Here is a 15,820-nt window from a genome sequence, read left to right as displayed (position 1 = left end):
GTACACAAGAAACGCTCTAAAAAAATGAAGAGGGAATCAGTGATACAGTGAACAGATCCAAACTGAGGCCAGATGCGTCAGGGTGGGTGCCCTGTGGACCCAATGAACCTCGAAGAAAAAGAATTAACAAAAGGTATGTTATACCATAACTCTTATTTTCTTCTTTGGGTTTCATAGGGTCCACAGTGATACCATGGGAATGTCCTAAAGAAGTTCCCTTAAGGGTGGGGACGCTTCTGAGCAGAGACAAGAATCCGCCGCCCAAAGCATCCTGGGCGGAAAAAATGCATAGAATTTGATGAAAGTGTGGACCAAAGACCAAGTGGCTGCCTTGCACAACTGTTTTGCAGAGGTGCCATGTCTAAACGCCCACGATGGCCCCACAGACTGAGTAGAATGTGCTGTCACTGTGTTCGGAACAGGGAGATCAGCCTGAGTATACACATGAGAAATAGTCATACGCAGCCATCGAGCCAGAGTCTGCTTGTTAGCTGGCCAGCCTCGCTTATGAAAGCCATATAACACAAAAAATGCATCTGATTTTTTGATGGAGTTGGTATGATCCACGTAGATACGAAGAGCTCAAACCACATCCAGTGAAGCTTCAGCTACAGAAAGGCCAAAAGACTGATAGGCTGGGACTACAAATTCTTCATTCATATGAAAACGGGATACCACTTTTGGCAGGAAAATCAAATATGGAGAGCGACATGCAAGTGATGCCAAATCAGAAACTCTGCGAGATGAGGAGAAAAAGCATCTTCGCTGTCAACCATTTTGTCCACTTTGTCTAAAGGTTTAAAGGGGAGAGCCTGCAGCGCCCTGAGAACCAAGGATAAATCCCATGGTGCCACCGGAGGGATAAAACGGAGGTTGCAGACAGAGAACACCCTGAAAAAAGCTCTAACATCTGGCAGAGTGGCAATTCTGTGCTGGAACCAAACTGACAATGCAGAAACCTGAACTCTCAAGGTAGCCAGATGAAGACCGAAGTTTAGTCCAGCTCGAAGAAAAGCAAGAACTCGGGAGACCCTGAAAACCTTACGGTCATATTTTCTGTGGGAACACCAAAGAAAAAATGAATGCCAAATCCTGTGATAGATGCGGGCCGAAGCAGGCTTCCTTGCTCTAAGCATCGTCTGAATTACGGAAGTAGAAAAACCTTTGGCCTTTAAAACGGAGGACTCAAGAGCCATGCCATCAAAGCCAGCCGGGGTAGATTCGGATATAGGCAGGGACCCTGCACTAGCAGATCCAGCCGTAGAGGAAGTGGAAACAGACTGTCTATGGATAGACCTGTCAGATCGGTGAACCAATGTCTCCTGGGCCAGGCAGGAGCTATTAGTATCATCCTGCTGCCCTCTTGCTTGTATTTTCTGACCACCCTTGGGAGCAATGAGATTGGAGGAAACAGGTATGCCAATCTGAAGCTCTACCTCACCGCCAGAGCGTCCACGAAGGCGGCTGAGCGGTCCCTTGTCCTGGACCCATACCTAGGGACCTTGTGGTTGTGACGTGATGCCATGAGGTCTACGTCCAGTAGTCCCCACCAGGAGCTGAAAGACGTTCAAAGAGCCCATTCTCCGGCGTGTATGTCCTGACGACTTAGAAAGTCCACTTCCCAGTTGAAAATTCCTGGGATGAATATTGCAGAGATTGCTGGAAGATGGCATTCTGCCTAAACCAGAATGTTCCCCACTTCCCTCATAGCAGCTAGACTTCTTGTGCCTCCCTGATGGTTGATGTAGGCCACTGTGGTTGCATTGTCGGACTGAATCTGGACAGGCCTGCCCTGAAGGAGGCCCTGCACCAGAAAGAGCACCCTGTCCACTGCACGAAGCTCCAAAATAATTATGTGCAGTTGACTTTCTGAGCTGTCCATCTTCCCTGAAAGGTGTGATGACATGTCACCGCGCTCCATCCTCGTAGACTTGCATCCATGTCGAAGGTGGATACCATGGACCCCAGTACCTGAATTGTTAAGTGAACTGACACTTTCTGATTACAGAGTAGTTTGCAAACCCGTACTTGTAGGGCAGCAGTCTTGTCCACTGGTAAAAGAAACCTTTTCCCCAGGGAATCCAGCAGCGCCCCCAAATATACCATCTGCCGAGTTGGAGAAAGAGAAGACTTTTTCCAATTGATTATCCAGCTGTGCTGTTGCAGACAGGTAATGATCATTTGGAGATGGTGTTGTAAAATCTCTGGAGATTGTGCCAATATCAGAAAATCGTCCAAGTATGGTAGTATCCTGACTCCTTGTCACCTGAGATGAGCAGCCATGACTGCCCTGATCTTGGTGAATACCCGGGGCTATGAACAGACCCGAAGGCCAGAACCTGAAATTGGTAATGTTGCTGACCCACCGCAAACCTCAGAAACTTTTCGTGCAATAGGTACATGCAGATACGCATTCTGTATGTCTAGGGAAACCATGATATCTCCAGGCTGCATTGCCAGCATAATTGACCGTAGGGTTCCATACGGAGTTTGAGTACATAGATGAATCTGTTGAGAGACTTTAGATTCAGAATAGGGCGATGAAACCCATTTGGTTTCAGAATCTGAAACAAATTTGAATAATAAGCCCTTCCCTGTTGCGTCACAGGAACAGGGATTATAACCCTTGACCTTAGGAGGGTACAAATAGCTTCTTGGAGGGCCAAGGCCTTGACTGTGTCTGAAGGAAGAGTTGTACAATAAAACTTCTGAGGATGCCTCAGGAACATGAGGGCGTATCCATGAGAGACCACTTCTCGAACCCAAGCATTCGTAGTTGTCGGATGCCAGGGGTAAGAAAACTGGAGAAGTCGGCCTCCTACCCTGAGATCCCCCAGGAGGAGGCCCGCTCCATCAGGCAGCGGGCTTACCATCCGGTTTGGAGGTTGGACGTTTGACTGACCAGGATTTCCTGGTCTGTGTTTTCTTGCGGGAAATATCCTGTCTGGAGAAAGACTGTCCATTCGCCCTTCAACGCGGCAAAAGGATGGCTGCCTATACTTAGGGGTAGATGTAAAGGGCAACCCAGCAGATTTAGATGCTGCCAGAGCAGTCACTATGTTATCCAATCCCGGCCCAAACAGTATTTTCCCAACAAAAGGCAAACACTCCAGGGCTTTCTTGGACCCTGTGTCCGCCTTCTAGGTTCTAAGCCACACAGTCCTTCGAGCAGCCCCCGAGGTTGCCGATACTTTAGAAGCCAAAATACCTGCATCAATAATTGCTTCTCCAACATATGCAGCTGCTTCTCGCAATTGGCAGATATAAGACAGCTGTTCTTTGGTAGCATCTGGTATAATATCTTTCAGAGACGTCGTCCATTCTTCCATAGCTTTTGCCACACAGGCTACGGCCATAGCCGGCCTGGTAATAGCTCCAGATAATGAAAAAACTGATTGCAAATAGTTTTCAAGCTTTCTATCTGTAATTTCCTTAAGTGAGGATGCGGCAGGAATAGGTAATGTAGAGCTTCGGATTAATCTTGTCACATGAGCATCTACCATTGGAGGAACTTCTCATTTGTTACACTCACCAGGTAAAAATGGGTACCAGGAAGTTAAATTCTTTGTCGCATGGAAACGCCTATCTGGAGTATTCCATGCTTCTGACACGAGCTCTCACCAGAGAAGGGACGTCCACCGAGGATTGGTTGTCTCTCTCAACCTAGTAAGAACCCGAACTCCGAGTATCAGAGTCTGATGATGATGACGTCTGAGGCCATGTCTGAAGGGATACTCTTATTGCTTTTGCTTTACCACAACTGGACTTTTCACTTGCACTACCTGCTGAGCAGCTATAGATGGCAGCATACTCCAACTAGAGTGAGCATAAACAAACCAAAAAGGATTCATGGGAGACATATAAATAGAAGGATGTAAATGCTGTAGGTACCCCATAGTGGGATGCAGTACAGTTGCATGAGCCTGTGAAGCTACTGTATGGTCCACTAAATTTGACAAAACCTGACACCAAGAGGCCACCCAAGGTGGTTCTTGTGCAACTGCTGGTGTACTGGATTGGAGAAGTGGTGGTTTACAACAGGCCCTACACAAACCATCTTGCATAAAATCTTGCTCTGACAGGCCTGCCGAAAAGGATTTACATGATACCAGCTTAGGAGGCTCAACCTCCTTTTTCTCCATGCTTTTAGACATAACAATGTATCAAAGGTATAAGGTATAAATGCAATGTGACCGTCTTCTCCTGAGAAAAGACAATGAAAAAATACCCACACACCTGTAGAGGGGGATTAGGAGAAACACAGTGATAGATATATCTGACAGTTTAGAAAATAAAGGCAGTGTCAATACAGCACCTAGCATTACAGTCACATACAATGCAAATATAACTTCCTATGCCAATGCAAATGCACATGGGCTATGAATCAACTGACCAAACCCCCAGGGTCTTGGTAGGATATAGAGCACTGTATACCCTGACCCAAGGGAGAGGCCTACAGGGAGACTGACAAACACCTGTGAGAATCACCAGCTTTCAGCAGCGCACCGTAGGAGAACTGCGAGCGTCTCAATACACGAGGGGGGGTCAAATAACTAACCAGATGCGGGAACCCACACAGGAAGTTGCGTCTGGGTTGGGGGAGGAGCAGCCCATCAACCCTAAGCTGCTGAACGGCACGGGTATGCTGGCCTCACAGTAGTAGTCGCTTATTAGTGCATCTACTACCCATCCCCCGCGTCAAACCATGCGGCCGCGGCATTCTAAGTGAGGACGCGGCTCGCGGGCCCTCACTAGCAGCAGTCTCTGGTGCATCTCCTACACTGGAAGCCAGGACTGCACGCACGGTTCACCAACAAGCGAGGAACCGCCTTACCTTGTCATCTCCTTGGATCCGATTGCAGTCCGGGCCCCAGCGTCGCTGCTAGCTAAGCTTTGCTGAGACCCACCGAAATTCCCCAAGGCCCGATCAGGAGCTGGTGTTTCGGCATCAGTGGAGGTAGTAGGAGTCGTAGTACATGCATCCCTTTGGATGAGTAGCACTACTTAACCCAGTAGTATATAAAAAACGAAGGTAAATCAAAAAATAAAAAGCCTAGGACTGCCTAAGCAGTCCTGCTGTTACAACAGGTGCGTCTGGATACTTTCCGCACCAAACAAAAAAACTGACTGCCTGTGGCTGCGGGCGGGGTATATCGGGAGGAGGTCCTGTGCATACTGGGAGCTTGAAAGCTGTAGCGGTTTGGTGCAATGGATTACTCCAACTACATACCCCATGGTATCCCTGTGGACACTATGAAACCTGAAAAAAAAAGGCAGATTTTGAGGCTGCCACGATAGCCACAATCTTGTCCAACTCTGCGTCGAACAGCCTGTCTCCAGAGAAGGGTAAGGATTAGAGTGCCTTCTTGGATCCCGTGTCCGCCTTGAGGACCGTAGCCAACGGACCCGATGGGCGACTAGAGGTCGCAGATGCCTTAAAGGCAAGGAGTCCAGTTTCCAACGCAGCTTCTCACAAATAAGAGGCCGCTTCCTGAATATGGGAGATGTAGGCCAGTTGTTCCCTGGTAGAGTCTGATGTCAGGCTTCCAATGCCTCTGTCCATCCTTCGATAGCCTTGGCTACCCAGGACGCGGCCATAGCCGACCGACTAATAACCCCAGAAAGCGAGTAGACTGACTTCAGAAAAGTTTCCAGTTTTCTATCCGTGGCATCCCTAAGGGAGGATGTAAACGGTAAAGGCAGCATAGAGCTTCTGACTAAGCGTGCCACATGCGAATCAACAGTAGGAGGGACTTCCCACTTAGTACACTCACCAGTAGGGAATTCAGCCTTAACCACCTTTTGAAGTTTAAACATCATCAGGGTTCTAGGCTTAGGGACCGGTCCATCACCCTCTATATTCAGGATTTATTTAACCACCCTCACTAAAGAAGGAACATCCACTGTTGAATGACGGTGCTCCTCGCTTAAGTGCGACTCAGAGAGAGAACCTTGTGCATCATCTGCCTCCTCAGATGATGCGTCAAAATCCGAAAGCTGGGTGGACTGAGAGGATGATACAGTCCGCCTATGTGCTTTGGCGGCTAACGGCCTGTCAGTCTGTAACATTTGCTGATAGGTGGCAGACGTTTGAGCCATATTCTGAACTGAGTGGGCATAAACATCCATCCAAGGAGGATGCATATGGGGTACCGACATCGTAGGCTGTAATAGCTGTGGGCACCTCATGGTGGGAGGCAGCATGGGGACTGACAAACTGTCCACTAGCGAGTCATAACCTGGGATAAGGAGGACACCAAGGTGGCTCCTGGACAGGGGCTGGTAAGATGGACTGGTGAGTAGATTTATAACAATTAGCACAACATACCATCCTGTATGAAATCCTGAAGGGACAAGCCTGTCAAACAGGATCTGCATGTAACCAGCATAGGGGCCTAAGTCTCCTGTTTATTATTGCCTTTAGAAGACATAGAAATAGCCAGCAAGTAACACACAATAAGTGTATATCTAATAATGCAATGTGAGAGTTCACAAATACACGTAAATGTGAAGCAATAATGACCCATTACACACCTGGTAGTTGAGGTTTTAAGAAACAGCAGCAGGGATAGATATAACTAACAGTCAGAAAGTTTAAGACAGTATATCACAACAGCAGAGCTAGCACAAGTCACAAACAATGCATAGAAATATAATTATAATGGGCACTAGATCAACTACTCAAGCCTCAAAGGGCTGGTAGGATTTGTGCACTGTATAACCTGGCTCCAGGGAGAGGTATAAAGGGAGACTGAACTTGAAACTCTAGAGACCTGCAACTTCAGAAAAGCCCAAAGGGAGGAGGGTGAGGAGTAGGAGCAGCTCAGAGGCGAGAAACCTCTTGTGAGGGATCGCACTCTGGGCTGGGGGAGGGGGCTGCCGGGGGAGAGCTTACCTACCAGCTGCTGCATGAACCGCCGGGGTGTCATATAGGGAGGAGGGTGAGGAGGAACAGCTCAGAGACGGGAAACCTCTTGTGAGGGATCGCACTCTGGGCTGGGGGAGGGGCTGCCGGGGGAGAGCTTACCTCCCAGCTGCTGCATGAACAGTCGGGTGCCGCTGGCCTCTAACATGGTCCCCGACGCCAGCTTTTAACTGCCCCGGTGGTCTAGTGGGGGAGCGAACGAACCAGTCGCCCCACTGCAGCACCGGTAGCTGGAGTAGCCGCACAGGCACCCTTTAGGACGCCTTGCTGCTTGCTCAGATAATAATAATGAAAAAAAAAAAAACAACTCAAAAATAAAGCTTGGGGCTTGGACCTAAAGGTGCGATCATTCCTGTCCAGCCCGGGGCATCCCATCCTGGGAGCTAAAGCTTTAACGGATTGGTGCCCGGATCACTCCAACCACACACACCCCCATGGTATCCCTGTGGATCCCCTATGGACCCAGAAGAAGAAAAAAGATATTTGATTACAGAAGGGATACTTTAACATATGTATTTATATCAAGGAAATGGACCAGCACCAGTAAAACACTAGGCATTTTGTTAAATGGTCTCAGGTCACTGCCAAAGAGAATGGACCCCCCCAATTTGTGACACTGGATTTAGAATTATTCACCAGCGCGTAAATCTAGAGACTAAGGGTAGCCATAACGAGTATATCACTAATGATAGTGCATGGATTACTCACATTATTTGTATTCAAAACCTGAGAATTTTCAAGCCCGGGTGATATTTTTCGGCTCTAATCCAAGTAGCTAAATTATTTTTTAGTCCAAAATCACTAAAATAGACTATGGCATAATCTAATGATTTCGAGCTACTGTATAAATAACCGGTTTTGTACCATAGTTATTGAGAGGGGAGACAGAGCTCACACATTACTGCTTTAGGAGGGGTGTTGGATTTACAATTTAAAGAAGATTCATCCTAATGGACTGAATGAAAATTTGTCATGTAATTGTATTTTTGTTATAAATTAGATTCTGATGATGTTTAACATACAGTGGGGCAGAACTATGAAGCTCTGGAAAGTGATAAAAGTGCAGTGTGATAAATAACCAGCCACTCAGCTCCCAACTGTCATGTTACAGGCTGTGTTTGAACAATGACAGTTGGGAGCAGATTGGTTGGTCGTTTATCACTATCCACTTCATCACTTTCAAGAGCTTCATACATCTGCCCAGTGTTCCTTTGTGCTGGATTATAGTTGTAGTTAATATAGTAGTGGTAGAATATAATATACACTCTAGGGCAGTGGTTCTCAAACTGGGTGCCGTGGCACCTTGGGGTGCCTCAGAGCACTTGCAGGGGTGCCTCGGGTTCATCTTCCACTACCAAATAAAAAGTTTTGTATTCAGTGTGATTGGCAATCATTAGCACTGGTTTTGCCTATCAAATAATATGTGGACAAAAAGAAGCTCAGGCCTTTTGGCCACCACATAACTGAACCTAAGGGTGACATATAAGCACAATTTACTTAATTTAATTTTTGCTAAATTTTTCAATAAAAAAAACAAAAAACTTATGGCCCAGGAGTGCCTTGGAAAAAACGTAGATACTCTAGGGTGCAGTGATTCGAAAAAGTTTGGGAACCACTGTTCTAGGGGGTTTGTTTACCAAGTGTCAAGTTCTAAAACCTAGTGCTTAAAATTGAGTTTATACCCACAATTTAAAAGGCAAATGCTTTTACTAGCAAAACACGGCTAGTAATAGCATTGCCCTTTTAAATTTCGTGCATAAACACAATCTGAAAAGCCGGGTTTTAGAACTGTAAATAAATTCCTAGATTTGAAATGTACATTACTAGGGTTTGATGATAAACTTGTATATATTTATTGTGTTGCTTTTAGATTCTGGTTAGTATCTGCATTGGTGGTAGGTTAAACATTCAAGATACGCCCCTTTGACTTGTTGCTAGGCAATTAAACTGAGTTGGCATGATATGATGGCATATGATTGATTCGGGCAGTTCACGCATACTGATTATGTCGTTAGGAGCGATGGGCCAGGATTCACACACTGGGTGATGTTATATAAGGCAAGACCAGATATTTGTTTATTGTATCCGTGAAACTTCTGTTAAAAGAACTAATACATTGGAATGAAAAGTATCCATGTTTTATGTGCCACCAGCAAATTGTGTGGTGTATGGTAATCAATAACTACTAAGGGCAACATCATTTTAAAGAGGGGATTCCCTCTTTCAAATGAGGGTGCCTCTAAATGGATGTGGGAAGGAGGACTTCTTAGTGATTTCTTTAATGTAATGGGATATTGTCTGGCGATTCCTCTCATCACCAGGCAATAAATACTAAGGGGCATTTGGTTTGAAAGAGGGTTTCTCCTCTTTCAAATGAGGGTGCGCATCAATCTGTTGGTGCCAGGATGGAGGAGACCAGGCACTATTAATGCCCTCTTCCATTCCTTGGCACTCCATTATTTTAGTGTGCAAGATTGATAGCTGATATTATTGCCCACCTCTATCCCCGGCTCCTCCAAAAATAAGCAAACTAGAAAATACAATATAGAATACAGGCTGTAAAATGAAAAAAAAAAAAAAAAGAAGACATGCCCAAAATACTTACCAGGGAAAAAACCGGGGGAAAATTTATGCAGAGAAACAGTCATAACTTTAGATGTGAAACTGAATGCATCTTCAACTCCTGAAAAATAAGAAGTAGCAATGTATAAAAACGAGGCACAAGGTAACGTAATACAATCGCAATAGAACTACTACTACTACCAAGATTTATTTAATAGCTTTACTCCTGTTAGCTTGAAATGACTCTGTTGAATGAAGCAGACTCCACAATTATCTAAACATGTTAACAGCATAGCATAGTTGTCACTTTAAAATTAAATATAAAAATTTGTAAAAAAAAAAAAAAAAGGTTTATTAAATCACAAATATTAATCAGAAACAATTAGGAACTTTAAGAACATATTAAAAGTATATTAATTAAAATGGTGAGCTATAAAAGTTTGCTTTGCACTAGCAATTTCAAACATATTGAAGATTTTTTTAGCAGCACAATGCAATGCACAGGAACAATTATAGAGCCCAATGGGTTGGTTATGAAATCCTGACTGCACCCTAAACCTAACCCTCCCGGGGGGTGTCTAACCCTACCTTCCACCCAGTGATGCCTAAGCCTAACCCCGCCTTCTCCTAGCCTAACCCTAAATCCCCCTTGGAGGTGCCTAAACCTAACACCTCCACGGCTAAATGCTAAGGATGGCGGAACTTACCACGATTGGCTCTGCGTCCTTCACCATTCCGATGTTGGTATTAAGATAGGCGTCGGTATTTCAACCGGGCATCTGCTGTCGGGATATAGACAGGCGGCATTTAATCCGCCTGTCTATAAACTACATCCCAGGCCCAATTATATTGGATGCAAGTTTGCAAATGCGAGGTTATTTCATGAAACTCACAGACATCGCATGAATGCACGCACCCGAGAAATGCAAGATCCAATTAGAAATGGCAAATCGCAGTAATCGCAAGGATGTGTGACTGCTCTGCAAAATATGACCCTTGAGAAGTGCATGAAACAGTGAGGAAAGCATCCTGACCCCAAATAAGTGACAACTGAGAAAGCAGGACCATAAAGAAGGCTGTTCGTGATCAAAAGGAACATACTGGAGGTTTTTGAAAGGTGTCAAATATCTGATTTTTGCACTTTATTAATGGTTGGAAATATTTTAATCAAAGTAAAGTCTTTATGGAGATTTTGGGGTACAGAGAAATGTATGTATAGAAATGTTTCAGTGTTTTAATACAAGTTTGTAAAAAGTGAGAATAAACACTTTTTACCTATCATCTGCAAGTTCAAAAACACCTCCACATACCTGTCCTACATCATTTACACCTCCACATACCTGTCCTACATCATTTACACTTCCACATACCTGTCCTACATCATTTACACTTCCACATACCTGTCCTACATCATTTACACTTCCACATACCTGTCCTACATCATTTACACCTACACATACCTGTCCTACATCATTTACACCTACACATACCTGTCCTACATCATTTACACCTCCACATTCCTGTCCCACATCATTTACACCTACCTGTCCTACATCATTTACACCTCCACATACCTGACCTACATCATTTACACCTCCGCATACCTGTCCTACATCATTTACACCTACACCTACCTGTCCTACATCATTTACACCTCCACATACCTGACCTACATCATTTACACCTCCGCATACCTGACCTACATCATTTACACCTACACATACCTGTCCTACATCATTTACACCTCCGCATACCTGACCTACATCATTTACACCTCCACATTGGGGTACAGAGAAATGTATGTATAGAAATGTTTCATTGTTTTAATACAAGTTTGTAAAAAGTCAGAATAAACACTTTTTACCTATCATCTGCAAGTTCAAAAACACCTCCACATACCTGTCCTACATCATTTACACCTCCACATACCTGTCCTACATCATTTACACCTCCACATACCTGTCCTACATCATTTACACTTCCACATACCTGTCCTACATCATTTACACCTACACATACCTGTCCTACATCATTTACACCTATACATACCTGTCCTACATCATTTACACCTCCACCTACCTGTCCTACATCATTTACACCTCCACATACCTGTCCTAAATCATTTACAACTCCACATACCTGTCCCACATCATTTACCCATTATTGAGCTTTTTGGAGAAACTCACATGAAAACTGACATGTCCTTATTGGCCAAATAATGCTATTTAAACCCCTCTAAGTGCTTGATTACTCATTCGGAGGGGTGTACCAGAGGTTCTGCACTGTGTCCCAACATTTTTACCTTAAAGTAAAGATTTTTCCCTACCTTTTCCCCTCCCATGGTGGTGGCGCGCACCAAAAAACGCAAATTTCCTCTAAAAAGAAATCAATGCGAGTTGGGGAGTGGTAAATGGTATTTGGCTGTGCAAATTAGTTATAACTGATTAATAAACATGCGTTTATAAAAAAAACATTTGACAAATGAGGTAAATAAAATAACAATATAATATCACAAGTATTCAGTAAAAACTGATAAGTATAAGGTATTGAATAAAATGTGCCGTATAAAAATACAGAAAAAGTGCTTTTGCATTTAAAAGGTAAATATTTACCAAGTCCCCATAATGTCACCTTAGATAGCCGGTGCTGCTAAATGTTGTTCCAAAATAATGTCCAGATTGCTTAAGCGGTGATATCCGCAGATCGTACAAGTATCCCACCGGTAGGTCTCATGGGGTGGCGTCCCACCTGTCTGCTCAGCACACTGTGCTGTAAACGGGATATAGCAGCTTGTATATTCCGGGTATAAGGTAATGGACTCTCGGCTGATGCAATAAATGGTGAGTCAAGCAGTAAGCAGTGTGGTGGAGGTTCACAACTGCTGCTGTGTATAAAGGACCCAGCCGTGAGCTCTGTAGGAATGAAGGTGCACGCTGCCACATAGGCTAATAAGCCCAATAAGATGTTTGTCAGCACCAAAGTCTCTTTTAGCAGCCTAGGTCCAGTAAAGGCATCAGTAAGTCATTCGACATGGGGGTAGTGTATATAGCTTCTCGCTGTTCTAGACTCAACACGTTTCTGTGCTCATAAGCACCTTCGTCTGTAGTATAATGTGACTTGTAGTCACGGAAGCCTTTTTAAAGCACACCAGTTAAAGATCCTCAGGTGTGTTAAATCACAATGAATCAATACGACATGTTGCTATACAGACAAATAGCAACAAACTAAATGCAGACATTAAGATAAATCGCATCTATGTATAACATAGATCAAAATAGTTTAATGTTGATCATGAAACTGGCAATTCAATATGATACAATGAGCACTATGATGAAAAGATGCTAGCATAAAGATAAACATAAATATTCCATACCCCATGATGTATACTCCCGTATAGACTTATTTCTTTGTTGTACCTCTCTCTCAGTCTGCAATTCAGTCCAAGATAATTCCTAACACTTGGTCAGACCACTCAATTTTGTTAGTAAAATTCAACTTATTAGAATCTAAGAATGGTAGATCTCCATGGAAACTTAACAAGACTTTATTAAAAATCCCCCAGTTTCAAGAATTGATAAAATCCAAAATTCAGGACTACTTCGTCCTTAATGAACAGGGAGATTGTACTATGTCGAAGGTATAGGAGGCCCATAAAGCAGTCATACGAGGATCGATTATTCAATATGCCTCTCGTAGGAAAAGAGAACAGGAGCAACAGATAGCTCATCTGACTAAGGGCCTGATTCAGACCCGGTCACAAGCGCTGAGCGCTCGCAACCGGGTCGATGTTTGCCCACTGGGTATGCGCACGACGGAGCCGGCTCCATCGTGCACATGTGCGAGACCCGGATAGCGACGGGTGCTCCGTCGCTCCGGGTCTCGCACTAAAGGGGGCCCGGGTGCGGCTTCACAAACGGAGGCGTTCCCAAGCAAACGTCAGTGAGAGAGCTTCCGGCTCTATTAGAGCCAGAAGCTCTCTGGGGCTTGCGGCCACGAGACCCTACCACAAGGGTCTCGTCGCAAACCCGATGGTCGCGATGGTCTTGACGGTCAGGAGGCCGAACAAAAAAAAAAAAACGCCCTGAATCAGAGCGAGCGCTCGTTCAGAGCGTCCGTCTCTGAATTAGGCCCTAAATCCATTGCAGATCTAGACAGAGAACATAAGCGCACTCACTCCAAGACCACTCTTGCCCAACTTTCTAAAGCAAGTTCTGAAATGCAATCTCTCCAAGCTGAAGAGGTTGTACGATTTCTACACTGGGCTAATCAAAATTTCTATGACAAAAGCAACAAGGCTGATACCTTGTTGGCTAATAAACTTCGCACTAAAAAAGCTGTCCAGACTATTTACTCAATTAAAGACCCCACTTTCTGTTTAACCTATGACCCTAAATGTATCAATAAGGTTTTCTTGGATTATTATCGAGCTCTATATAATTTAAAACCACCTGTTGAACCATCCTCTCATATCACTGAGTCCCAACTGTATTTAGACTCCTGTGCCCTCCCCCAAATTGATACATCTGCTCGTCAGCTCCTAAATAATGATATCTTAGTCGAGGAAATTGAAGCGGCACTAAAAGTCCAGAAACCATCTAAGGCTCCAGGCTCAGATGGATATTCAATGGCCTACAACAAAATATTCGCCCCTCAGCAGTAACCATAAATGGTTAACCTATTTAATGGAGTCATGAACGAAACCCTGTTCCATACTGATTCTTTGGCTTCTCGCATTATAGTTATTCCCAAACCCGGTAAAGACCCTTTCCCTTTGTACCAACTATAGGCCCATTTCTTTAATAAACACCGATTTAAAATTATTTGCCAAGGTACTTGCTACTAGATTAAATTCTGTGTTGACGTCTTTGGTTGACTCTGATCAAGTAGGCTTTATGCCAGGACGTCAGGCCTCAGACAACACGAGACGCAGTATCAATTTGTTCCATTATATTAATGCTTCCAAAATACCTTCTAGCACTCGACGCTGAGAAGGCGTTTGACCGCATTTCATGGTCCTTCTTATTCTCTACTCTCTCATTTGGATTCAGGGGCCATTTTATTACGGCTATTAAAGCCCTTTATTCCTGTCCCTCTTCTATGGTTCTGACAAATGGGATCTGTTCTCCCGGATTCACCCTTACCAACGGTACGCGACAAGGATGCCCACTGTCACCCCTATATTTGCCCTATGTATTGAACCACTAGCAGCTCGTATTCGAGCTAATGCTGATATTCAGGGCATTACAGTTGGTCAAAACCAGTACAAAATATCCTCTTTGCGGATGATGTTCTCCTGACCCTTTCCAATCCGTTAATATCCCTTCCTAATCTTCAAAACGAACTCTCCGTTTTTGGTTCCTTTTCGGGATACAAAATTAATCATTCCAAATCGGAAGCTTTCACTTTACATATCTCTCCCCAATTGCAGATCACGTTAACTTCTAAGTTTCCTTTTCTTTGGAGACCATCCGCTATAAAATATCTTGGGATATCCATCACTAAAACCTACTCTTCTCTATATCAGGCTAATTTTGTCCCTCTGATTAATAATTTGACACATGATCCTTAGAACTGGGATCGGATGTATATCTTGTGGTTTGGTAGAGTAAACGCTCTCAAAATGAACCTTCTCCCCGTTTAATATATCTTTTCCAGACTCTTCCAATCTCGGTACCCTGCACAACCCTCGTCTCTTTACAAAAACTCTGTAACAGATTTGTATGGGCGGTTAGTAGGCACCGTACCAAGAGATCAATTCTTAGCAAAAGTACAATCACGGGGGGCCTGGGACTGCCTATTATACAGTCTTATTATGAAGCATGTCATCTTAATCATATCTTGTCATGGCATTCTGGCCCAGGAGTTAAAAAATGGGTTGATATTGAGAATTCATTGACTCGGTGTGGTACGCTTAATACTTTGGTTTGGCTTCCCAAAAAGTATAGGCCGGCGTCAGTGTACTCTGTCCCTACTGTCAAATTTTCTCTCCAGTTGTGGGACAAAGCACGACCTCTCTCCCTATCTGTCTCCACTCACCCCAATATGGGACCATCCACAATTCCCTTCAGGGTGTGATAGAAATATGGCAGCTCCATGGCGAACTCGAGCTGTAGACAGATTTATCCATATCAAAGGCGATTTTGCTCCTTCCTCATTCCAAGATCGCCTAAACTTACCCTCCTCTTGTTTCTTCCAATATTTTCAAATTATTAGTTTTATCTGCTCCCAATCCAAATCTTCTTCACTGCACAAACCTACCTCATTTGAACGTCTGTGTTTATATTCAATTGGGAGGAGAGGGAATATTTCAACAATTTACAATTCAGCTTTGGC

At 44.2% G+C, this 15,820-nt stretch overlaps 1 protein-coding gene across 3 annotated transcripts in view; it reads right to left on the bottom strand.

Annotated features, from left to right (window-relative positions):
- Positions 1–15,820, bottom strand: part of HDAC8 (histone deacetylase 8) — an 80,790-nt gene that overhangs the window by 36,473 nt on the left and 28,497 nt on the right. For all 3 annotated transcript variants that reach the window (XM_088444272.1, XM_088444274.1, XM_088444273.1), the window contains exon 6: positions 9,531–9,608. In XM_088444272.1, coding sequence (XP_088300398.1) covers positions 9,531–9,608 — 78 coding nt within the window. The remainder of the gene's footprint in view (positions 1–9,530; positions 9,609–15,820) is intronic.

Source organism: Taudactylus pleione, unplaced genomic scaffold, assembly GCF_031769625.1.
Source record: "Taudactylus pleione unplaced genomic scaffold, aTauple2 ptg000352l, whole genome shotgun sequence".
NCBI lineage: Eukaryota > Metazoa > Chordata > Amphibia > Anura > Myobatrachidae > Taudactylus > Taudactylus pleione.
The sequence above is the reverse complement of the archived record's forward strand: the minus strand, read 5'-3'. Positions and strand labels throughout refer to the sequence as shown.